At 45.3% G+C, this 26,046-nt stretch overlaps 1 protein-coding gene across 1 annotated transcript in view; it reads right to left on the bottom strand.

The window, feature by feature from the left end:
* Window positions 1-1,934: 1,934 nt before the first annotated feature.
* CDHR1 (cadherin related family member 1) overlaps window positions 1,935-26,046 on the bottom strand; it is a 45,676-nt gene continuing 21,564 nt past the window's right edge. The window contains exons 11-17 of the mRNA XM_033066286.1: window positions 25,372-25,575; window positions 22,199-22,351; window positions 18,041-18,205; window positions 16,079-16,146; window positions 13,360-13,588; window positions 12,215-12,469; window positions 1,935-4,696 (exon numbers count right to left, since the gene is read on the bottom strand). Coding sequence (XP_032922177.1) covers window positions 4,145-4,696; window positions 12,215-12,469; window positions 13,360-13,588; window positions 16,079-16,146; window positions 18,041-18,205; window positions 22,199-22,351; window positions 25,372-25,575 — 1,626 coding nt within the window. The 3' untranslated portion in view covers window positions 1,935-4,144. The remainder of the gene's footprint in view (window positions 4,697-12,214; window positions 12,470-13,359; window positions 13,589-16,078; window positions 16,147-18,040; window positions 18,206-22,198; window positions 22,352-25,371; window positions 25,576-26,046) is intronic.

Raw genomic sequence — 26,046 nt, 5'->3', positions numbered from 1 at the left:
GCCGGGCCTGCCCGCCTGGGGCTGCCTGCGGCACCTCGGCACGGCTCCTGGGGCCGCAGCCGCAGCTGTTTGCTGAGGGACAGCGCCAGGGCGGCTCTGCTGCACGGACTCGGACAGGGACACGGCGGGCACACCGTGGGCTGGGGGAGCCTTGGCAAGGGAGGTGCCCAGGCTGTCCGGCCACAGGTGTGCGTGGAGCTGCCCCTGCATCCTGCCGTGGAGCAACGCACACCGACACACCAAGAAAACCAGCACTAATAAAAAAAAAAAAATACCCCCGAACCAATAGTGATGCTTGTGCCCGAAGGCCAGAGGTGTCCCCTCAGTCACCCACACAAGTGTGTCTTTAACTATTTATGTGTCCGCAGCTCTGTCAGTGCCAGCCCCGCAACAACAAATGATGGGGATTGGGTCAACATGATGAAGGGATTTGTTGTAGTGGGAGAAAAAGTTATTTTGACCACAGGTGTTGGTTTTTTTTTTTTTTTTTTTTTTCCCCCCCTACTCCTCCTTAAGGTTTACGCAGCCCTTAGAGATTCACAGCTTTGGTTGTGCCACAAACAGGAAAAGTGCAAGTGCTTGAACCAGCACTTTGGTGGGACAGAGAAAATAGTGGAGCAGGGGGTTGGGGTCTAAAGATGCAAGCCCGGCACATTCCCTAAATACAGTCAGGTGCCTGCCTATCCTGCTGCTTTGAAACTTTTTTGCTAGAGGCAAAAAAGTCCAAAGATGCATGTAAAAGTGACATCCTCCTGCTTGTGGAGCAGCTCAGTGCTGTGATTCTCAGGGGTCTGAGGACATGTGACTTACTATTTTCTTTTTTTGACCTCATGCTTTCCAGCACAACTAAAGCATGTGGCACATAGACCCACAGCTCTTGTTATATGCATTATAGATCGTCTCAAAAAGAAAAATCTAGAGTAGACACCCCAGCTGTTGTGAGCTTCATGCTGTGGTAGCTTGGCTTTCTAATTGTATTTTGTTTTCTGGTGTGTGTTTTCCATGCTGTCTCTCCTCAGGCCCTCTGAGTCCTCCCCCAGCACCTCCTTCTGCTGTACCGTACTGCACAGCTTTTGAACAGAGCTCTGTTTGTCACTGCTGACTCTTGCTGTTAGTACTTCACAGAACTTCCTAATCTTGTCAGTCTTTTAGTGTCAAAACAATAAACACAACAGGTTTTCAGAATACACAGAGGTCCTCTGCTTCATCTCTGTCCTTTTACAGTTACAAATTGCAGAGAAACCTGGATTCCAAGGAGCTCCGGAGTTTGGCTGCAGGCATGGGAGAGGCCAGGCAGCTTCAGTGCAAATCACAGGGGTCTGGAGTGGTGAGGGAGGGGCAGAAACAGCTGGCCAACAGGAAAACCTTGTCCTGGGAAAGCCCCCGCAGACATAGCTAATACAGAGCTGCATGAGCTGATGCTGGTTGAAGGACCAGTATGTGTCTGTGAGTGCGGGGAGTAAGTAAAGCGCCATCAGTAACGACTGGCCTTCCAGCACAGTCAGCAGGGAGGGACAACAGCACACTGTAGAGACTGGAGAGAGCTGCTGAATCACTGAGAGGAAACAGCCAGGGAAAGACAAAACATCCCCTGACCCGGAGGAAGTTCATAGCACATGGCAGACACTGGCTGAGCCTGGTGTCTCCCTGCCCCCAGGGCCATGCTGCAGTGGGCTGTAGTACCACAGGAGCTCGGCCAGGGCTCTCTGTGACCCTGCCCATGGCCTGTGCCAATGGCATCCTGCTTCTCACCTCCTCTCCTTCCAGCCTGGGGGTGTCCAAAACCCACACAACCCCTCTCCTGACTCACAGCCTGCAGAAGGGTCCATTTGGTCATCCTAAAGAGTGGCCTGGCTGCCTGTGGCTGTCTGGTCATGTAACAGGCGATAACAAGGCATTGTTGCCAGCAGAAGCACACCACGCACAGAAGCACCTTTTGCAGATTTAAAAAAAAAAATTTATTAAAAAAAGTCTTTGAAGTTGAAATACAGAGTAACCGGGAAAGAGTCTCACAACATGGTAATAGAACATCTTTATTGCCTCTTAAATATAATCTCTAAGACTATAAGCCTGTAATTCCTGCTAAATCTGACTTAATTGAATGGTCTTTATAGGCTTTCCTCATTAGAGAATGAACACTGAATACTGGCAATAACACAACACTGGGAAGATAGGGGTATGGGGAATAAATCATGAACTTTGGGGAACATTGCAGAGCCTGCAGACACTCAGCCAGCAGAAGGCAGGTGCTTGCACAGGAGTGGGGTCGGGGCTGCACATCCCCTCCCTCCGGCCAGCTTATGGCCGGGGGACAAGGACGGGGTCAGTGAACAGGTGAGAATCTGGGCCTCACATCGCAGTGCCCCAGGAGGAGGGATAAGCAAGAAAACAGTAGAGAAAAGGAGAGATGTGACAGGACAGGCTGACCCCCAGCTGGGACTCTCCTGCACCTCTTGGCTACAGCTGCTGGCTCAGCTCATGGGTGACATGAGCCATGAGCACTATGGCTTCTAGGCAGATTGAACTGAAGTTAAAAAAGACAAGATTTTCCTTGTAAGTGGTTAATTTCATATTCAACCAGCTATTCCCTAAACTGATGAAGTCCTGGTGCAAAAAAGGGAATTATTTTAGCTACTGGAGTAGCTAAAAGGGAATTATTTTAGCTACTGGAGTGAGAGGAGATCCTGAGGGCCAGGTTTGCTGATTCCACTGAAATGACAGCTGGAGAACTCTCATGAACTCCTTGGATTAACACGGTGTGTCCTGTCAGGTTTGCTCCCCATCTTGATGTTCCTGGTACCATGACAGCGCAGCTTCTCTGCAGGGCTGGGTTTCAGAGACAAGGTACAGGTGCTGCTCCTCAGCCAGCTCAGTCAGTGCTGCTTTCTCCCCAGGGGATGGGAAAGAGCCAGGCCCAGCTGAAAAACATCTCCTCAGAAACAAACCCGAGGGGGAGTCCGTGGGGTAGAAAGTGCTCTGCTCTGTGCGCCCTTTTACTATCATGTAACAGGAAAAAAACCTGTCCTGCCAGTCCCCTCCCATTAACTGTTGTTTAATTCACTCAAAAATACTGATAAGAAAAACCTGAATATTTTGTGGAAACCTCCTTTTTCACACGAGTCCCTGCAACAAGTCAGGAGAGGTGATGAAATATATTCCTTGACACCTTCTGGTAGCAGCGTACAACACCACACGATCTTTCCAGACACTTCCCTGACCAACATATGCAACTTTCCAGCACTTGTCTCTGTTTTCCACTTATTTACCTCTCAGTTTTACCTCGTCTTCCCTGTGTTTTTATGCATGTCCTTGTCCTGCTGGGCTCCCACTCTTTTGGGGTGCAGTGTCAGAAGGAGGCAGTGCTGAGTGAGCGCTGCTATTGAACTTCTGTGCTCAAATCTTGCCCCTGCTGGTCCAGGGAAGGCTGAGGTGCCCTTCCCATCCCTCCTCAGCAGGCAAGTCCAGGGCAGAAGCAAAGCGCAGCATCATGTCAATGTGCTCTGGCAAAACCCAGCGTTAGCTGCAGGAAAATGAAGGATTTCTCCAAGCCTGCCCGCTTACCTTTCGGGAATGAAGGTACTCAGGCCACGAGCACATCGCTCCGCCAGCTGTTGCAAAGCACGTTGTGCTCTGGGGACTGGGCAGTGTCACTGCCATGGGAGGTCTGCACTCTACTTAGTGCTGCTGCCACAGCCAGGCCAACATCTTCAAAAATGGGTCTGGATTTGAAATGATGGATTTACAGACACCTCAAACCCACCTGCCAGACAAGGTCAGAAGCATCATCCACCGGAGCCTTGGCTGCAAAAATCCTGTTTGAGAACCCAAGCTCTGGGTAGAGACCTCCAAGCCAGGGGCAGCCTGAGTCCCTGTTCACTTGGGGAGACTGTGGCCGGCGCACTCAGCACCGTGGTCAGACACAGCTGCAGGGAGGGCCCACGGGACGTGACCACAGGAACCGCGGGCGCGACTGGACACGGAGGCAGCGCTTCTGCGGGGGGTGACTCTGTAGCACGTGGTACTTGTGAAAGGTGAGGGGTGGCTATCACAGCGAGAAGCTGCTCTGGTTCACAGGGAAGAGACAGCACATAAAAACATCCATGCCCAGCCACAGTCTGCAGTCTCTGGGGGCTGCTGAGAGCACCTAGATATGCGGCTCCCCGAAAGCTGCGTTCCTCTTCTCGAACCTCATTTTGAGCTCTGACACGAGGGCGTTGTGGGTGCTGCTGTGACCTTTCTTCTTCGGTGGTTTGATTATGTGCTTGGGAGTGAGGGAGCCGGACACGGTTGGCACCCGCCACCCTGGGGCATCGCCCCGGGGACCCGGGGCAGGGGGTGGAGGGGGCAGGGGGGCTGCCGGCGGCACAGGGAGAACCTGGACGTTGTTGTTGCTGTTCTCATTGTGTAGGCTCTTGACGTCCTCCTCAACGACAAACTTCTCTGCAGCGTTGCTGGGCCTCTTGAACTTCAGCCACTCCATCCTGATTGTCCGGGATGGCGGCATCTGTCTCTTTTTTATGATCCTTCTCACCGGCATGACTCTGTTGGACCGCTTGTTGCGCCAGAACATGGCAGTAGAGATCATGATAGTTATCAGCACCATTATGCCCATGACACCAGCTAGCACTCCTAAGGCTTTCATGGGGTTATCTTTAGTTTGCATCAAAAAGGTGGCCATAGGCCCTTTGTGAAGAGTCTGTAAAGGAGTACAAAGAAAACACATGACTTACTCTAGGGGACAGACAGTGACCCAGAAATTTCATTTGTCCAAAATATGTTACATATATATGTTATGATGGAAGTTGTCTCTAAAAAAAAAATAAAATATGAGAGTCACACAGCCAGTCCAGTCCAAGGGTGGAGACTTTAGATTGGGCTGGAGACTGGGTAAACATTATAGTACTGTGAGGTAGATGACTTGAACACAAAAGCTTACAGAAGTGTTGCCACCAAATTAGGGCAGATTCCTGCATGTCACAATAGTGTTTAACTTGCAAGAATGGAGCAAGAAACTAATTGGCTCAATTGCTGAGCATGGCATTGAAAAGGATTAGGAGAAAACTTCTGATTATAAAATGTCAGTATGCAAGTGAGTAGTTAGCAGATACATGCTGCATTCTGTTTTCAAGTACTCTTTTACAGACATAACAAAACTCTTTGAGGTAGGGGAGATAAGTGGAGCTAAAGAGCTTTGTTTATAGAAAGAAAAGAAATCAGCAATGAGATAAGCTACATATGGCATATTAAGGACAAATGAATGGCCAGTTCACTTTCCAGCTTAGCACACTGTGCGTCTTGGAGGTCCCCGTATAATTTTGCGGATTTTGCCCTGTGGGTGGAGCTTGGATCTTTTCACACTTTTCCAGTACATGATGGTGGAGATCACCATTGTAACAGAAATGGTGGAAAGGACGCCACTCATGCATATTCCATATATTGTCCATGGACGCTTCTTGAGGCCTAAAATATAGGATTTTACCCTGGACTTGATCTGGAAATATCAAAAATAAGAGAAATGGTCAACCCTCACATGGTTATATTTGAAAGAGGCCAGTATATATTATAAATACAGCTGGGGAACTAGGTTGAAATGTGTACAGGATAGAGAGCCTATAAAATAAAGGGAGCTAAGTGTTGAACTAGGCACAGGAGAGGAGGCAGTTGCAATGATGCTGAACTGAATCCAGAAACAGTAAAAGAAGTTAGGAAGCACATATAAACACCTGCCTGATTGGGGAATAAAGGGTAGAGGCATGGCACATGGATCAGCCTTATTCAGGGCATGGTAGCCCATCCTTGGACTGCATTTCCAAGAGAAGTTCATTGTGAGTACAGGTGGTATCTGAACAGACAGCAGTGCTATGCAAGGTCAGGAGATCCTTCAGAAATGGCACATTCACATGCAGGTTTGGTTACTGAGAGTAACCAAAGTGATGTGTGGCTGCAGAAAGACATGGCTGCCCACTGTGCCCCATCCCCGTCTTTGACTCCATGAGGAATCCTCACCCAAACTTTGCATGTGTAGTGATCTGCGCTTAGTTAGAGATCTAAGCTCCCAGCTTTTGGTCACTGGGGAGAAAAGGACCCCTCTGAAGCAGTAACCACCATATGCTAAAATAGGTATCAAAGGCAGTGTAAGGAGAACCTTGTGAGTAGCTTGGACTTGGACCTCTGATTTGTGGATCAGATGGATTTCCCTGTGTGACTCTAATCTAGGATGCACATTTCTTTGCCCTTCCCAATCTGTGGGGGAAGATGTCTAAGAGTATCTCAGAGTGTGCTTCAGAGTACCTCTTGTTATTAATGTCACACCTGTAAACTTGGGACATGTAAATTAGCTAATAAACACATCCTTGTCTTAATTTCTGTGTTTTCACAACCTACCTCAAACACATTATCAAGCCCACGCTTCTCCTACCCTGGATGTTTCCCATTGCCAACAAGAAAGGGGCAAAGAAATGCTAGTGAAACTCACAGACTGTGTCACTGGGCAGGTAGGGACAAATTTTCATCAATTTGTTGTGCAGAGAGTTCTTCCAGTATTTAATCAGGAATGGACCTGAACTGGAAACCAAAAGCAAAGCAGCCCATGACTTTGGTGGAGCTTAGACTCACATCAGCTTTGCTGTTCTGCATTACATGGATTTTTTTGTACTTAAATCCCATCAGATGCCAGAAATTCTACCCTGGCTTACTTAACTTCATGTGAAAGTCAGATGAATTAAGTGTCAGATAAACCCTGCTAAGTAGTACATGACCTGAGTCCACCTGTTATGAGTTTTGTCAAGATCTATTTTATAGGAAGGCACTGATGGCTGAAGAGTATTTGACTAGGTATTTGAAAACCTTGAATAAATGAGATTAAACAGAAGTACACATTGCCTGTGTACTACAGTTGCAGAGGTAACAACAGATAAAAATTGTATGGAAAGTTTTGACATTTGGCTTCGTTCAGTTCCCTGGTCTCAGAAGGTCTGGCATCTGTTCAGAGCTTCCAGTGATGAAGAGATGGTTAATACCAAAACTAAACCCATTAACAGCTAGCTGGTTCAGCCTCTATTCTAGTTACTTAACCTGTGCTGTACAAAGCTTTGCCTGGAATTAGCCTTGGACAACAACTGTTCTGCATAAAAACATCAGGCATATAAACATAGAGTGGGAAAGTTTCTGTTTGTCATGGGCATGGCCCTGGCAGGATAAATAGGAGGAATAACTTGCAATACAGGCCAGGAATGTCATAATCTTAGTCAGGCTGCAGAGAGACTTATGGGAAGTGCACATTTAAAACATCAAGTCCTTGTTACCAGCACTGCCATGTAGCCAGCTCAACAAATAATGCCACTTTGCAATTGCTGAAGCTGTTGTTGTTTCCTCAAAGGCATGCTGCATTTTGAAAGGTACTGGTTTTCTGGTACACATAAAATAAAAGCAGATACATGACTAAATGAAAGCTGTCATGTCTCTGTGGGCCAGGACCTGGAAGAAACACTCTTTCTTAACAGTCATCAAGGGAGTTAAAATACTGCTGCTCATAGAAGATAATGCTCTGTTGGTGCTTTTTTTTTTTTCTTTTTTGCTGTGGCAGCTTCTCAAGAGCCTTTCCTAATGTGTGGGCTGCAGTGAGCAGAGCATGTGGGCCAAGTATCCAGAAGCTGGACCCAAAAGGAATGTGGTTGAGCTCTTCAACCACTACAGCAGCTAAGGCTCACCAGCTATATTTAGGAGTCTAAGTAAGTAGTAACCTGTTAAGAGCCCAAGCTATTGCAGATTACTTGTAGATGTGGCATTAAGGGACATGGTTTTGTGGTGGACTTGGAAGCGCTGGATTAGTTGGACTCGATCTTAAATGTTTGGTTCAATGATTGTGTTACAGACAACTCAGGCTGTGTTGAGTTCAGCAAGGGGATCAGTACAATCTGTGCAACGAGCCAGCTGGCTCTGAGGAGCCCACTTCCACACATTCAGTGATTCTGGGGTTTTGTTCTAACCTGCTTGCAGGGAGGGACTGCCTGTCTGTGCCCCGGCACACCAGGTGTGCTCCCAAAACACAATTTCCTCTCAAAGGAGTCCACCTTGTGTGCTTGGAGCTGTGAGGCACAGGCCATCCCACAGTATGTGGGGATGATCAGGAGATTTGCTTCAGAAGTGACTCCTGATCCGAGGCAGAACACCAGCTGCCCCTGCAGTGCTTATCCCAAAGCTCAGTGCTATCACTGTGTATGATCACTTTGCAATACAAACACCAGCATGACTTCTCAAATCAAACCAATATTTTTTTGAGGTCCATGAAGCTGTGGAAAGAAGAGACTCTGAAAATGTGGCAATGGCTGTTCAGTGCCGTCAACCACAGCTCCCATGGTTGCTGTTAGTATGAGAGGGGAGACGATCTCCATGTTACTGCAAAGATTTTTGCTGAACCTTTCAGTTAGGACAATCTAAAACTGAGACTCACCAGCTATATTTAGAAGTCTAAATGAGTGGCCAAAGCTATTAAGAATTACAGATTATGCTGTCTAAATATGGACTTAAGCCTCAGTCTCTGAGGAGGTGTAAATAAACGCCCCCTCTACATTTGCAGAACCTCAGTGGAGTCATCAAGAGGCTGAGGATGCCCCCATCAGGCCAACCCTCAGGAACAGGGGTGGGAATCAACCTTCTCTGAAAATATCAGGCAGCAGGAATAGATTTCTGAGTGAGACATATGGATGGAAAAAGACTGGCTTTTCCAGCATATGTTTTTTATTCTGTGAAAGGATATTTTTTATTTATTGTGAAAGGATAGAATATTAACAGATGCCCCTCAATACCAATTTCCATAAAATCAGACTTAGTTAAATTAAAAGGCCTTTGGATTATTTTAGCACTGTATTATTCCAAGACAAGAAGGTCTTTTTGATGTGCAATACTGCTGAACTTAGCCACAAGGCATCCATCTAGAAGGGCACAGACTTGTGCTAATTGCAATGGTAAATGTTAATCAGAAAATATGCCTGTTTAATTACAGTAATTTCACGAATACAAGCCGCACCAATTTGACTAAGATTTTGCTCCTAAACCGGAAATGCGGCTAATAATCAGGTGCGGCTAATACAACCTCAGAAGTGCCTGCCAGAGTGCTGAGCCGAGCAGCTACAAAGTCGGCATTTTGCGATTGTTACAAATCGCTACTTTGTTGCACTGCGGGTGGAGCCTGGCTCCCTGTAGGCAGCACAGGGGGCGGGGAGAGAGGCGGGAGAGCTCTCTTTCCTCCTCTGCCACAGCCCAGGGGAGAGACAGGGCGAGGCCCGGCGCCGCCATTGCCGCGGCCCGGGGAGGAGAGGGGGGACCCGGGCCGCCCCTACCGCGGCCCGGGGAGGGTGGGGGAAGCCCACGCCGCCATTGCCGCGGCCCGGGGAGGAGGGGGGAGAGCCGGGCCGCCCCTGCTGCGGCCCGGGGAGGAGAGGGGGGACCCGGACCGCCCCTACCGCGGCCCGGGGAGCGGGGGGGGCCCGGCGCCGCCATTGCTGCGGCCCGGGGAGGGGGGGGAAGCGCGCGCCGCCATTGCTGTGGCCCGGGGAGGGGGGGGAAGCGCGCGCCGCCATTGCTGTGGCCCGGGGAGCCGACGGGGTGCTTTGTCCCCGCCCGCCGCCGCCGCGGCAGGAGCGGGGAAACTCCGTCCCTGCCCGCCGCCGGCGCCGTAGGAGCAGGGGAAGCTCCGTCCCTGCCTGCCACCGCAGGGCAGCGCCGACCCGGGGTGACCGAGCCCAGTGGCAGCGGCGGCCGGCCCCGAGCGGCAGCACCGTGCTGGCCCACCTGGCCCCGTCAGCGGCCCCTAGCGGGCCGAGCCTGCACAGCCTTAGCTCAGCCAGTAAACCCCGCCCTCCCGCGGTTCTGTTACTAATTGCACGCGGGTCCTCGCTGCGAACGACAGAGCGGCTTATATTCGTGTGCGGCTTATCTATGGACAAAAACCGAAATATTTGCCAACACCCAGAGATGCGGCTTATAGTCAGTGCGGCTTGTATTCGTGAATTTACTGTACTTACTGTGATTAACACTGCAGGAAACCTCTAGAGGATGCATTCAAATATATCCTCCTTATCCAGAATCAGTAATACATAAATGCCCACCAAACAGCGAAATAAGAGCCTGTGTACAGCTGGAGCACAGAGGGATGAAATGCACATTTGTAACAGCCTCAGAGAAAGGCTGTGTGTATGCAGTATGCCTACACCAAGAGATTGTTTTCTTCACAAAGTGTTATCAGTGTCTGTGCTGTCCCTAGGACACAGGGAGTGACCAAGGATTTTGGACACTGGCACTGCATCTCATGTGCCTGCAAACTGAAATGTGTTTCTGCAAAAAAGATGGGATGCTATGGGATAAAAACATCCCCCAAACCCAACCAACCCAAATCATTGCAAGCAGTGGAAGAAGTAATAGAGATGTACAAAAGGTTATGGAGGATGTGGCACTAGGTTAGTAGCCCAGATCCTGCTGAAGAAAACTACTTGAAGAAAGAAGATGCTGTTGCTATCTCAGACTCTCTGTTGGGACTTGGCATCAAGAAGAGCATGGGAAGAAGGAAAAGAACTGTGTGTGTGAGGAAATCCATGTCATCATATGCTCTCTGCTTCCCCTTTAGACTTTATAAGGAAGGCTCTCCCTCACTTTATGTGCCAAATATGTATCCTGGAAGGGGAGAAAGGGAAGCAGGCAGGGGACTTCATACAAGACACTATCTTTCATCAGGTACTGCTATTGCTTCAAGCACTAGAAGGAAATTCAGGAAACTCCTTATCCCAAAGTATCAGCTACTTTTGTTTTCCTTCCAGTTGTCCTTCATCAGCTGGTTCAGGGACATGTCCCTCAGCAGGGGAGGTGTCCCTCCACTCACATCCATCAGCCCCACACGCTGACAGAGAGGCTTCCAGCTCACTCAGCAGGGAAGGGAAGGCTGGTGGCCACCAGCAGGGACATGCCTGAGGACAGTGCCACTCAATCCTGGAACGTGCAGCCTGTGAGAAGCCTGGAAGCAAGGCATAGAGGGCAAGTATTCCTATTCTTGGCTGGGGGCAGCAATTATTTTTTGTTGTATAAAACCCACCAAAACTTCATTTCCATGAGAAATCCAAGTGTTGAGCAGTGCATTTCCTTTGTATCTGGAAGAACAGCTAAATATCTAGACTCACCACAGACACCCTGCATGCAGAGTCCCCCGGCTCCACATGGCAGAGCCTTGCAGCAGCAAGCACAGTCCATGCCCACAGGGCTGGCTGGCCCCAAAAGGCAGCCCCATGCCAGGCACTGCCCTGTAGGGCAGACCCAAGTCCCCTGGCAGTCCAGCAGGCTCTGAACTGTGTACAAAAACCATCATATGAATGTGCCTCATAAGGAGTATCAGTGGAATAAGAGGAGATGGAGAAAGAAGAGAAAGATTATAACAGACCTAAGAGCAGTGGGAGAATTGTGACCAAACAAAAAGAAGGCCAGCTGCTGTCAGTGGGATGAGATTTGCATCTTTGCCCAATTTGTGTGTGTGGTCTAGAGGCTGTCAGGCTAATGATGTGTTTCTCATCTACTGTGAAGTCCATTTCCTCCCTGCTGGTACCTAGTTAAAGGCATGGCAAGGCAGTTACAATAAATAAGAATTGTGCAAGCATGCGCTACACACCGTAAATCGATGCTTGTTCTGCAGCTGATGTAAAAGCTGGACTAAGGAAAATCTCAACCTACATGTGCAAGACACTTTTAGAGTCCTCTTGTTTCATCTGCTAATAATACTGCAATTATTAACCTCCCATCAAAGTTCTGTGTACTTTAAAGCATTTCTGTAATGTTTTTTCTCACTTTTCCTATGTCTCTTAGGTTGATTTATCTGATTTATTTCACTCTGACCCCAGCTGCTTTCCACTCACTTTTTGTAAGGGAGAAAGGGTTTTTTTCCTTCTCCTAGATGAAAATAAAAAAGCAGAAATTTAGCAGTCGGGATTTACCTTTACTCTCAGAAGTCTATATTCCTTAATTCACATCTAGCATTATGCTCCTACCTTTGTACCTCTGCAATATTTCTGATCACATTTGTGGCTGCAGAATCCAACTTCACCCCAAGGCTAGAAACACTCTACAAAACAGAGCTGGCAAGAGAGTCTCAGAAATGGAGCAAGCAATGTCTACCCTTTGGTGCCTTTCAGGGATCATCTCCCACAAGGATTTTTCTAAAACATTTGCTTACCTCTTCTGTGATATCAATCTTCAGAACTGCAGTGGTGCTGAAGGACGGGGAGCCTCGGTCTTTGGCCTGGACCACCAATGACCATATGCAGTCTTTATTGTTTGTGATGTTGTGGATGATGTCCAGAGATCGGATATAGGATTTCAGCTTGATTTCCCCAGTGCTTTGGTCAATGTCAAACACATTGGCTGGATCTGCTTGCATGATGGAATAATCCACAATGTTGTTGGGCTCTTCTGCATCTTGGTCTATAGCCTGGTAGGGGAAGTGTAAAAAACAAAGGTGTTACTGTTTGTATTTGCCTGAGGACAAAAAGCTTCTGACACTCCTGATAGTGTCTGTGCCATGACTGGGCTGCTTTCATTTCATCTTGGAAGCTAGGCTACATTTTCCAGTGAAAGACAGCAGGACCAAGCTCCTTTCTTTATAAGTGATTTCTATTTGAAATGACATAAAATCAGAGGAAACTGAACTGTAAACTATCTGTGGAATGCAAATGGTCCTGAGCTGCGAGCTTCTCACAGTGTGGGGGACAAAATGTGAGGTGATAAAGATCAATGGGATTAGCTCCATGCCATAAACTATAGCTGCCTTAATTTTTGTGCTGTGGTATTTTTTCTACTAACACTTGATGTTGTGTGATCAGGCTTCATGATAAGCATTTAAATGTGTGTAACATAGGATGTTCTGCACCTTTGCCTGGGAATTGTTATTGCATTTTTTTCACCTTCTGTTCCACACTGGATTATTGAATATGGTTCTTCAAAAGGAAGGGAACTAAGTTGTGTGGTTGAACACAAAGGGGTGTCAGGAAGGTTAAGTGTTCAAAACCCTGTACTTTCATTCACTTGTTTTATTTGGGCTTCTTGTGATCACTGTATAATCCAGGATCGTCCACCAGCTGATTGTTCAAATACTGTAACAGGGCTTTATATTCTGCCTATAGAATTTATTTCTCCTTCTCAGCAGTCAGTAAATACTATAATTCCACACTTTAATCCATTTGTTACATCCAAATGGATGTGCAAAATAAAGCTGCAAGAAAAGGCAACTTTCAGACGCTCATCATGACCCCTGAGAGCAAACTGCAGAGCCAGGGCTTTTCCAAAGCACTCTGCTTTGTGCCACACGGTGCCATCTCTCACCTCTATCTTCACCGGTGACCCAATGATCATCGTCTTTTCCTGGATGTTTTCATTGAACTCTGGAGAGTGGTCATTGACATCCAGCACGGTAATAAACACTTCAGCCAAGCTGTATTTCCCATCCGTGTCCTCTGCTTTCACATAGAAATTGTACTTGGAGTTCACTTCAGCATCTAGTACAGCCCAGGGCTGGGTGTAAATTATACCTGTTGATGGGTGGATTAGGAACCTGGAAAAGAAGCAAGAGAAGACTTTTGGTCACTTAATGTGTGTTCAGAGCCCACCTTTGCTCCAGGGTGTAAACACTGCAATGGTGTGCCCAGACAGTGGTACTCTTCACCTAGTTCCTCTCCGGGTGATGTTTCCAAATCTACTCTACCTAGTTTTTGTCTAGTTCCTTTAGACTTGAAAACCAGAGAACTATCAGTGTCTCATTGTTTTCTCTCTCTTGTGTCATTTCAGCTGCATTTTCCATTAAAAGTCTTTGTCCTCAGTACATGCTCGGTGTGATGGCCTGCTCCCAGAGTGATTTCCTTACATTAAAAGGAACAACATTAAACCTATTTTTACTTTTTTTTTCAGTTTAAAAGTAGTCTAATAGATTATGTCCTGCATAAATTAAGATTGATTTATATCACCTAAATAGCTAAAAGAAGTGTGATGCATATCATATGCAAACTCTTCAATTCTCAGAATGGGTAGGAAAACAATCTGCTCTTAAATCTCCCAAACTACAGGGCAAATTATCTTCTCTAAAAATAATCATTTTTCCATAGACTGACACTGGGATGGAGTGGGTGTTCAGATTTATCTGTTGCAAGTTCAATTTTACACATTTGTAATTACAGAGACACTGTCAAAAGTGTCAGCCCAAAGTTTGGATTTATAGAGAAGATACCAACACAGTGTCTATTTAAAATGGACTGCCAGTGTAGGCTCCAAGCAGTAGAGCTTTTAGCAGATGAGAGTTTTTATATATCCTTTGATCAATGTACAGGGTAGCAAAATATTTTCTGCATTCCAACTGTGAATGCAATTGAGAATGATTATAAAAGGGGAATTTAGCAATCCAGCATCTTCAATTGTTTTCATAACACTGTTAAATACAAATACAAGTTTTAGTGAAATCCAAGATCTGAAGGTGGGCATAGCTGTGTAGGAGACAGTGCCTGTGCTGTCTCCTCAGCACCCAGCCCAGCCTAACCATGCAGACAGCACTCTCACCATTCCCATTTTAGTGGAATAGAAGTGCTCCCACTGGCAGCTTGGATTACCAAAGTAGGATTACCATCAGACTGGTTTCACCTTCAACAATTAAAACTAATTCTCTTACTCCAGTGCAACTCATCTTTCTGCCCACACAACTGCATACCCACTGATACAATATCCAAAACAGAAACATCGTGCCTCTAGTTGAAATTCTCCTATCTGCATCAAACTGTGTGTTCAGCAGATCTAGAGGTGCCAGAGCTAGAGAATCAACCCAGTCTTGCAGAGCTATGCCATTCTGGCATTAGGAAAACAAACAAAAATGCTTAAGAAGGAAAAGAAAAGTTCACATCATCATTTCTTCATTCAACAGCATAAGAACAGTGAATCTGAGCATCCCCATAATGCCAATCAGAATAAAGTTGTGCTTATGTTTTTTTCCCCCCTAAATCCTTTGTCAACAACCTTCTCATGCTTCTTTCCACCAGCTGCTACATTCTAAACCTAAGAGGTCTGCCTGCATGACATGACCTTTTCTTGCTTCTCTCTGTGCAGTTAGCAGCTAGCTTAAAGACTTAGTGAAGAGCTCACAATAATCCATCGTGGAAATGCTCCCATATGTGTATCCTTCTGGCTACAGAAGAGGTTCACCTTTAACATCTTGGATTTTGGACTTTGATTGTACCTCCTAAACGGCTTTCACCTTAACAAGAGGAGTTCAGCTTTAGCTCCAGGTGGATAATGTACAGAGCAAAAAAGATTCTTGGGATGAGTGCCTGAAAAGCTCATTCATTTCCAGCGTTCTGCCCTGCAGCCCTGCCCTGCAGCTGCAGGTTCCAGCAGGAATATCTGTGACAGCCAGTGATCCCTGTTTGGGAGCTGGGGTGGACATGGTGTGAGAGAACCAATGTTTCAAGATATTCTACCCCCACCACAGTCCCCAAAGACAGGGAGAGGGAGGAAGGCATTATTACCAAATAAAGAAACCATCAGGTTCCCTTTTTCCTGATGCAGGACTATTATGTTTAAATATATGAAAGGCTTTTAACACCCAATGCAGCTGACCTCCAAAGCTGAAGTTTATATCCTTGAATATCTTGTCTTCTTTGATTTATTTTGACAAGAGCATTTGTAAAACCATATGGAAAGGGAAGGGGAAAAAACCAAGGGATTCTTTTTCTGTAGGACTGACTTTTCACAACTAGACCAACACCTCTCTTTCTCTTACAAGTGTTTTTGGAATGGTGATTGAACAAATCCTATGCAGTGATGCTTCAGCTGCCTTATATCTCTTTGGGGGTTTGTGGGTAGAATTCCTTGGGTTCATGAAGCAGATGTTTAATGATCACAGTGGCTTTACTGTGGTTGTGTTCACAGAACTCACAAAGAACATGGCATAAATGTCCTTGGAAATGAACAGATCAAGAAGGAGCCCACTAGCTTTCTTATAAAATTATTTTAGAAGTCTGATTAGAGGTTATGTAGTTTTATTTATTTACTTGTTACTTACAGATCTGCTCCTGTTCCATAGATAGAGTACTTGATTTCTCCCCAAAGCCCTGAATCTGGATCTGTAGCCTTAAGACAAGAAAAAAAAGAGAGCTTTACTTTACTAAAATGCAAAAAGAAACTTTTCATTTTCCTTTTAACAACAGGCCCAAATGCTTTTCACCCTCTTTGCCGTCACATTTTTAGTGGGAAACCGCATGAGCAAATGTGCACCTAGAAAATGCACAAGCTGCCAGCAGGAAATGTCCCTGCCAGCCCCAGGAGCTGTCCCTGGTGCCCGGGGGCTCTGGCAGGGAGAGTGACGCTAGATGGCCCCATCCATCCACAGTTACCTCACCCTCCTTTGACAGAGACGGAGATAATCTCAGGGACATGAACACTGCCAGCTCTCAAACCTTCCTAATTATCAGCTAAACATTAATGAATATTCCCTAGACAAAATTATTTACTTTATATAGAGTATTTTTAAGGTTCTGCTTGTTCAATTGATTCAATTTAAAGTAATGAATAAAAAATGTTTCAATCTATACATTGTATTTCAGCTTTGTTTATATTTTAATCACTCTTGTGCCTGTGTGACTTTTAATAATGCCTGTTGTATCTGGCCACCAAAACTCATGGTGGCACTGGTTGATTCATTAATCTTCCTGTTTAAATATTTGAGAACTGGAACAATATCTTTGATTCCTGCATGATTAGCATAACACACCTGCAGCCTTACTGGTAGATTTTGTTTTGTTCTTTGGCATGAGATTCTCCAACCCCATAATTTTGACCACAGCCTAGTTTAGTACTGTCTAACTTTACTTAAAACATTTGCATACCTGGGACTCCCTCCAGAACTGCCATTCTGAGTACTTGAAACATATTAGTTTTTCACATAGAGTTGTGAATCTGGGTCAAGTACTGAGTTGACAGCACATTATTAAATTTTACATGGGCTTCTCAGCTACACCTTCCTGTGCACTTTGGTTCAGAAGTTCTGTTGCTTCTGCAAACATTTTTGAAATATTTTTTTCTGTCCATGTCCTAAAATTTTTTATTCCTATTACCTCAAATATAGTAATGCTTAAGAGTCTCTAATAGCTTTCCTATTAGTTTCATGCAATAACCTTTTCTCTGTTGTTTATGTTTCACTTCTGTAATTCCTCCATTGCTGAAATTTACCGTCAGCACTTTATTATTCTGATTATTTGTCTTTCTTACTTGTTGTCAGCTTGTGCTGGAGATCTCTGGCGACCTGCCTGCACCATTCTTACCTGTGTGGCCTCTGCAAGGTGACTTGCATCACCAAGGCCCAGGTGACCAGGAGCTTTCCTGGCTTTGTGACATGAGGGCTGTTTCCAGTCTCAGCAGTTGTACAGAGAGTTGTACTCCTCCAGCACCCAGGGCCCATGCAATACCCTGACTTTCTTTGTATGAAAATGCAAGATACTGGAAAATCTATAGGCATATTTTTCCCGCTGTGAGAAGATACATACATAGGGATCCTTTTTTCCCAGTCCTAAGCACTTAAATTTTATATTCTTGCCCTCAGTTACTGTTCAGCTTTAGCAGCCACGTTCCTCCCAAGAGGAGGAGACTAATACCTACTAAGCAGCCATCTTGTTTTCTTTTTACTCACACTTAAGCAGGCAAATCCAGTAAATCCAATTCCACTTAGCCGTAACTGAATCTTCCCACTGGGCACTGATTTGGCTGAGGCTTTCTTAATACTCAAAGGCCATGTGATTTGTCTTAAAAGCAGATGACCCATGTTGTTCTAAATAATATTTGTCTAAGACTTTTTTTCCCCAATGTGGGTTTTTTTTTGTTGAGTCTGGAAAGGAATTGGAGTTTGGTCCAGAAGTCAGCTGGTGAGTAAGATTTGCTACTTGCCCTGTCCCCTGTTTTTGAGGTACTTGAACTGTCTGCACAGACACCCAGAAAAGAAAATGTTTCTTAAGAGGTGAATGAAACTTACTGTAACAGCAACTACATTTGAGCCCCCTGGGGAGTTCTCAGGGATCCTGGCAATGTAGTAGTCAGAGGAGAACTTGGGCACATTGTCATTGGTGTCCAGCAAGCGAATCACCACGTCAGCCGTCGAGCTGAACTTCTCCGGTGTGTTCACCTCTATTGCAAGAAGCTAAGAAGAGAAAAACCAGAAATCACTACAAAGCAGCTATTAGTCCTCTTAGAGGAGCTTTCTCCACCACCCATGGCACATTGGTGTGTTTTAGCCTGGTTGTAGCAGACAGCTCAGAACCAGGGTGATGATGAGCCAGGCCGTTTGTGTGTGCTTGTTTGCAATGGGCAACCAAGCTGTGGGGAGGCCTTCAAACCTGTGTGTCCATATTAAAATTCATGTGACAGATGTGACTGGTCATAAATAACCAACACATATCCAAAAGCCATAACAGAAGCTGACTAACAATCATCCCTGGGCAGCTCCTAGAACTTCGGGAAACATAAGCAGTGAATTATTTTGAATAACCACATAAATTTAATCATGATCTTTTGTAGAGGGAGTTCTTCATCAGGAAAGAAATCAGGAACAATAAAATGCACCAAAAAGAGTAAAAAGTTGAGGGAACCAGTTGTTTTGAAGCAGCATTACTTCCACCCCAAATGCTGGATGGTCAGGCATGTACAGCAGGATCCCATTTCCCAAAGATTGTGAGGATTTCTACTAGCAACTTGATGGGACTTCTACCCTCGTTGCCTCATGCTGATTAGGACTTTATCAGAATTGCCTCTGAATTGTCTCTGAGGAGAACAGAGCTCTCTGACATGACACATTCTTATAACCGCTCATCTAAAAGGACAGGCAGTCACGGAGCAAATTGAGTATTTGCTCTATCTATCTGCTCCTTACTGAGCAATATCTGCTGGATTTGAGGAGCATCAGTTGGATGCCTCAGGTGGTAGAGCAGCAAGCTCAGGTAGTTTGTGGCTGAGCAGGAAAGGGCAGTTTCAACACCGGGTACTGAGAAACACTGGGACCTTCACAGTGTCTGCCCCAGGTGTGGCTGCTTCACACAGGAGCAGCACTAGGCCATCAGCCTTGGGCTCTGTGGGGGCTGAGCCAAATGGCTAACACCAAAAACAATGCTCTAATGTTTGGTTTTCATGCTTGGGCAGAGACACAGTTAACACAAAGCAGGAGGGCTCTAAGAAGACAGCACACCACTAATAGACTAGTGAGCAGGACATGAACTGAGATCTGAGAGGCTCAGCTGAAAAATCTGGCTGCAGGGGTTTTAATTCCTAGGAGACATGTCCCAGGAGCTCCCACAAAGAGGGAGAGTGGCTAAGTGAGCTGGCACAGCATCCTCTGCTCCCCAGGTCCCTACAGGGCTGTGAGTGGTGCTCACCTGCAGTGGCACTGCCGGCTGCCTGGGGCACACACACTGTGCTCAAGCCTCTGCTCTGCCAGATTTGTATCACCTCCAGGTGAAAGCAGAGGGTGGGGAGCTGTTCAAGCAGGCAGGGAAAAGGCTATCTGTGTCATCTCCTAGAGCCGTGCCTGCTGTGTAAACATTTATCATGTTTGGGAACAAAGAGAAGAAATGAATCTCGAAGGATTGCTTGCAATTACTGCAGGACACATCTGCTCTAAAAGGGAAGCCTAGTCCCTACCGTGCTGTGCTAACTTTTGTTTTTGGGAGTCTCAAGTAGTGTTACAGCAAAAGACATTTTTGAAGGGACAGCCATACAGACATCAGCAAAAACCTCCTCGTGAGAAATTTCAGCAGCTACAGCAGTAGAGAGGTAAATCTTAGTGCCGATTGTGCACGTGGAGCTCTAACTAAATTATAACATCTGCAGTTAAATCATCTTTGCTGCTGCAGTCAGCCCGTCTTAGCAAACCTTATGAAAGCTCAGTATTTTTACTTTGTTTTCTGCACTCATTTTTTATTCCCTCTCCTTTCAGCAGCCACAGTCCTGCTATGTCATCATGCTGACAAGGTCTTCCTTCAGGGAGGAAATTGTGTCAACTTACTTGCCTGCAGTGTCTTATGCAGACCTGCATTGTTTGTTTCATGCAGAGAGAAAAAAAATAGCATGAAACTGCTACTTCACAGAACTACATATCAACAATTAATACTTAAGTGCCAGAAGAGCAAACCGACATGCAATCCTAAAAGTGGTAGGTGAATTTTTAAAGTAGAGTTTGATTTTTGGCAGATAATTTGAAGATAATTGCAGCCTCACTTGGTGCCAGTCTGTAGGTGTGAGTGTCTGCAGCATGTCCAGGCTCCTGTCAAGGCACGATGTGGGCTGAAGGAGATGGAGGCAGCAGGTTTGCCCCCAAAGCATGGCAGCCCATAGCAAGGTGGGACAGCAATATCTGGCCTCTGTGGCAGATGGACTGAGAGATGTGGGAATTACCATAGCTGCTGTACTTTGGGACACACATTCGAGCTCTTAGACAGCTGAAAATCAAAGAACTCCTGACTACCATCAGCATTTAAGAGCCAGCACTAAATGGAAGATAGGTTTCTCTAGTAGTCTTTGCTTCAGAAAGTTTTTCAGTGCATCTCCCAGACAAATTAGCTTTAATTACTCTCTGGCATTTTACTCTTCAAAAACAAATGAGAGAAGGATCATTGCTTATAGAAAAAAACCCCCAAACCCTGAAGATAACCTCTCAAAAATGTTGTGAGATGCACATTAAATAGAAATATATTTCATCCAAAATTCTAACCAGAATGACTACATTGACAACTAAAACTGGGTGGGAAGTGATTTGAACTTTGCAGGAAAATGAAGCCAGCAATGAGGTCTTTATCAAGCATTTGCTGCCATATATTGCTACCATATCATCCATCTGCACCTTCTCCATTTGGAATCCAGACAAAGGCTGCACTTTTTAAGCTAAGTCTTATAGTCTCCAGTAGAAATAATTTTGGAAAGTCTTTCTCCAGTAGAAATAATTAAAAAATAAAAAAGGTGAATAACTGCTTAAACTGTAAAAATATATATCCTTTTTGCTGGTAATTAATTCTTCCGGTGTTCATGGCAATCATGTTAACTACTTTGATTTCTATTGGCATTCATGAGGAGGCCATGTGCAACTCCTTTACTGGTCTTTTGGTAGTTTAACCTGAATAAATGTGCGCTTGTTATAATTAGTTTCAGTAGCACTTTATGGCCCTTTCAGATTCCTCCACTTTAATACAGTAATGATGCCTCATATTTTTGTAGCATAATATAACCTATAAAGCTCAAAATGGCTTAGGAACATTACAAGAAGAGGCCTGAAACATACTGAAGTGAAACTTGCTAGGGACACAAAGCTAACCATACAGCAAGGGGGAAAACAAAATTTTGGGGTTTGGACTGTGCAAAAAATGCCCCCCTCATTACAAAACTAGTATATGTTAATACTCAGCTAGATTGTTTTGGCAATTTTTAAAAATTATTACAGGGATTTCTATGCTGTTCTTTGCAGTCAGAACTGAAACATCTACACTCATGTTCAGAGGCAGCTGACAGAAAACCAGACTACTTAATTATCTTGTTGATGAGCCAAAGAATCCATCAGGGAAGGTGATAATGCAAGGTTCCAGCTTTTGGATGAGACGTTTTCTTGCATGGCTGGCTTAGAGCATGGGTGAGCCTCAGGTCAGCCTGCAAATGGCCATATAGATAGATAGACTCTGACAAAGGCAGTGAGCAATTTTGGGGAATTATCTTCCAGTCAGCTGGGGTCTTCAGGCTGCCAACATCCAAAAGCATGATCATGAATCAAATTACTTAGCACTAAGCAGGTAAAGTTCTAGCTGCAGAGAAATTAGGATTTCATCCTGTGAATGTATCATTCAGAGTACAGAAACAACACCCTCAGGGTTCAGTCTAGAATGATTCAGAGCCACCAACACGTACAGTTTCCAGAGAGAGATAAAAATCAACTTTTTGCACTGACTGGACTAAATCAGTCCACAGATGCAGCCATTAAACCTTGTGAAGGTGGTGAACCAGAGGCAGAAATGACTTTTCCTTACATGGACTATCATGTCTGTGATAATGCATCAGACGGCTCCGGGTGGATTAAGAAGCTAAATCACATCAGATACAAAAGCCATCATACTCATACTGCATACACTGAACCAGAGGACCTGGAAAGCAGAAGTACCTTGAAGGTTAACACCTTGAAGCTTTCATAGTCAATAGCAGCAGAATTTTCCACTATTATTGTAACCTGAGCCTCGTTCAGGACAGTTTGAGGAACCACTCGGAAGATACCACCAGGTCCAACAAGACGGAGGTTGAATTTAGCATTGGCTCCCTGTGAAAAAAAGCAGATATAACATTGATTGTTTTCAGTGAATGGTGCATATCTTACAGCCTGGATTGCTCTGTTTCTTCAAACTATATAAAATGAGAATGAGCCTTACTGCTGAGAGCCCTCTGCTCTCCATCCCCTGGGCAGGATACCACTAAGAAGCTTAGTTATATAATCCCTCCAGCCCTTGTCACAAGACAGACACAGCTTTTCTTAAAATAGATTGACAAGCTTGGTTATTCTTTCAGTCATAATGGAAAAACCCTGGAGCAGGCCTGGCTGAGAGAGGAATCTTGTGGCAAGCAGCCTTGGGTTTCATGCCATGCACCGGGAGCTAGACAGAGATGACACCACATTCATTTTGGCTGCCTCTCCCTGCTTCCTACCAAAGAAAGGCAACTGAGCTGCTCGAGGAAGGACAACACAACCCTCACAAGCCCAGTCTCTTAGAATCGTTTGGGTTGGAAGGGATATTTGAGATCACCACTGTTCAACCCCCCTGCCACAGGCAGGAGCACCTTCCACTAGACCAGGTTGCTCAGAGCCCCATCCAGCTTGGCCTTGAGCACTTCCACTGTCCAGCCTGTGTTTTAATGACTCACATTCTGTGTGGGTTGTTCTTCATGCATTCTGCATGATGAAGAGGCAGAATCACAAAGATAGGTAATTTCCAAACAGAGGTGGTACTCCACATTTTGCACTGATTAGATTTAGCTAGGCCAAAGATACAAATACCAAACCTTTTGGAAGTTGGGGAGCTTTTGGGAAGAGAGTAGCTCCACTTGTGCAGAACAAAATCCGACACACTTGACAGCTCCAGGTGAAGTGAGAAGGCAAATTCCATGACATAGATAAACTTTCTTGCCAGAAAGAACATAGGAAGCTGCAGTATCTAAAAGGTTATCACCACTTGTGTGCAAGTTGGGAAGAGTGAGCCAGAGGCAGCTGGCCAGGCTAATGCTTTTAAACCAAAATGGAGCATGTAAGAAGAAAGAAGAAAGGGGAATTCTCATATTTCTGCCTTACAGGGAAGATGTGAAAATGAGCTGAGCCTGCCTCACCAAACTCTCTGGGTTCACCAGTTTCTCAGTGGCATGTTTACAATATGACAAAGAGCCAGATTCACTGCCTGCCTGGTGCCACATTCTCTCTGGAGCATGTATCTCGAGATGATGAATTTCTAATAATAACTTTCAAACAGGACAACTTTACTTTCAGCTGGATCCCTGGAGAGCTTGTTATGAGCAGTTCTTGAGCAGCCCTAGCTCATGTCAAGAGAAAAAGCATTCAGCAGTAGTCCCTTAAGGGAAACAGAATGACCTTGGATCCAAACTCAGTGGTCTGTGTTGTTTGGTTACACTAACCCACCCCCCAACTACCGTGGTGATAATGGGCTCTCTTCTGCTGGATGGTGAAGCCAAACAAAGCCAGAGCTGCTGGACTATGGAAAATAGAGCTGATGGGAAGGGTGGACAGACTGACAATACAAAGTCAGACAAAGTCATACAAAGTGTGTGGCACATGGGACTGTACATAACCAGAAGTGTGGCATGGGATAGGGAGAGAACTGCCTCCCTCCAGCAGCTGAGTGATTTCTGCCACTGATGTCCAGTGAGCCCAGACCTGCTCAGAGTAAGCCACACTGCTGCATGTCTCCAATAGCAGACAGCCATGGAATGCTGGAATTACTGGAGGAACAGCAGCACTGAGCCCTAAGCCCTGTTGAAGAGGGAGAGACTTTTCTGTATATTTTTTTGCAAGCAAGCATGGCATTTCCATCAAACTGTAGGCCTAAACCACAGCTTCTTCCTCCTTCTCACTTGTGTCATCCACTCCACCAAAAGAAAGAGTCTATAGTAGCTGTGACAGAGACAGACACATGTTCAATTTTCTTCTCTATGGAATCATCTTGGATGGGAGGGAAAACATTGCATTCTCTGCCTTAGAAGAAAAGCAACCCACCCTCCTAGAGCAATGCCTTACACTGTACTAGGAAGCTTCTTGAGAAATCTATACAGTGTATTTATCAGTGTTTTCTGCTTATTTTATAGCCTAACTTGCAGCCTGAATATTTTGTCAGCCTAGATATATATTTTGTCTCTAAAGAGAAGAGATGGGTTTTGTTTCTCCCCTTCTGCAGCACCATCCCCTGTGACAATAGCAGGATAGACGTAGCAGTGCTTTGAAAGCAGTCATTTATCTGCTCGCCGCAGAGCAGCAGGAGGGAGGGGGAAGAAGCCAGTGGGTTTGATAAAGTACAATACCATCAAACCAGCACAATGCTGAGCACAGTTACAGAAGAGAGCTCTTTCCAATAGTAATACAATTCTCAGATGCATTAAGCTTTTTTCTTGTCACTGCCTAACCTGAGGCTAACTCAGATGGATGTCATTCATACAGAATTTAGCTTAGGGGTCCCTATAGCAACGATTGCCATACTACCTACAGGCATCACAGGTCAGTTAGACAGCAGGCTGAGATGGATGGAGTGTTCTTTCCTTTTCCTTTATCTGGCAAGAGTTAGTTTGGCTCGGGCATAATTTTTAAGACTACTTAGAAATATCACTCCAGTGGGAATGACTGATCAAACCATGCAATGCAGACCCGGACTGTAACATAAGGGCTAGAAAGAAGATGCAGACAGTAATTGCACCTGAAGTTACTAAAGGGCTTGGAACCTCCAAGAATTTTTTCAAAGGGAGTATATCCTCAGACAATACACTGGCAACAACTGAGCACAACCAGTAATTAGGGAAGTTCATAAGGATTGCTCAGCTTCAGTTTCCACAAGACCTGCAGGTTTAAGACCACCTTTCCCATTGGCAGAACAGTATATGACAGACTGAGCTCCTGGGTCCAGGCTCTCTGTGGTACTGGACCCTACAACTACTTTGTCTGTCCTAGGCTTTTAGGGAATGCAGGTTGAAACAGTCGAGTTTCTAAAATGACATTTCCCCATCTGACAGCTCCTAGTTTTTGGGAAAATAAGACAGGAAAACTGAAAGTCTGCAGTTTCCATTTACCTGATCTGAATCATTGACAGTAATCTTCAATCCCCTTAAGATCTCACCCTCTGGGGGATGCTCGTACATGGTCAGTTCAAACCTGTTCTGGGGACCATTTTCTCCGTAGAACGTTGGTGGATGGTTGTTGAGGTCGACCACCCGTATGGTCACCATGGCAAATGTGTGCTCGGAGATGGCACCTTCCTGACTGACTTCTGATGCCTGCAGCAGGCAAGAGGAAGGAAAGAGTGATGAAAATGTTTTCTCCTTCTTCAGATTCATGTTCAGGTATTATTCTACTTGTACACAGCATTCTAACTTGTAAGAAGATTCATAGACTTATATTTTGCTAAAACCTCCGTCCATTTTACACTGAAGTTTATGATGATTAGAAGATTATGGTAATAAACCAGTCCCAGTAGAGCCCCAGTTGATTCTGTCTCTAATTCTAAGATCTTAGTAACTCAGTCTAGGTGAAAACAGTTCTCTAAAAACAATCCAATAGAGGTGAGGTAATTGCTTGCCTAAAGTGTCGATAGAATAGAAAAGGAAGACAATGTTTGAATTTGCTGTGGTACCACAGGCAGTTCATTGTCTCATTGCTGCAAGGACTGCAGCCTTTAATACTGTGAGAAAAATTGTACTTGTGGCATTTAGGTAAATATTTGAAAAAGTGCATTTTTTTTTTTTTGA

The sequence above is a fragment of the Catharus ustulatus genome, chromosome 8, assembly GCF_009819885.2.
Source record: "Catharus ustulatus isolate bCatUst1 chromosome 8, bCatUst1.pri.v2, whole genome shotgun sequence".
NCBI classification, from domain to species: Eukaryota; Metazoa; Chordata; class Aves; order Passeriformes; family Turdidae; genus Catharus; species Catharus ustulatus.
This window is presented reverse-complemented; position numbering and strand designations above follow the sequence as displayed.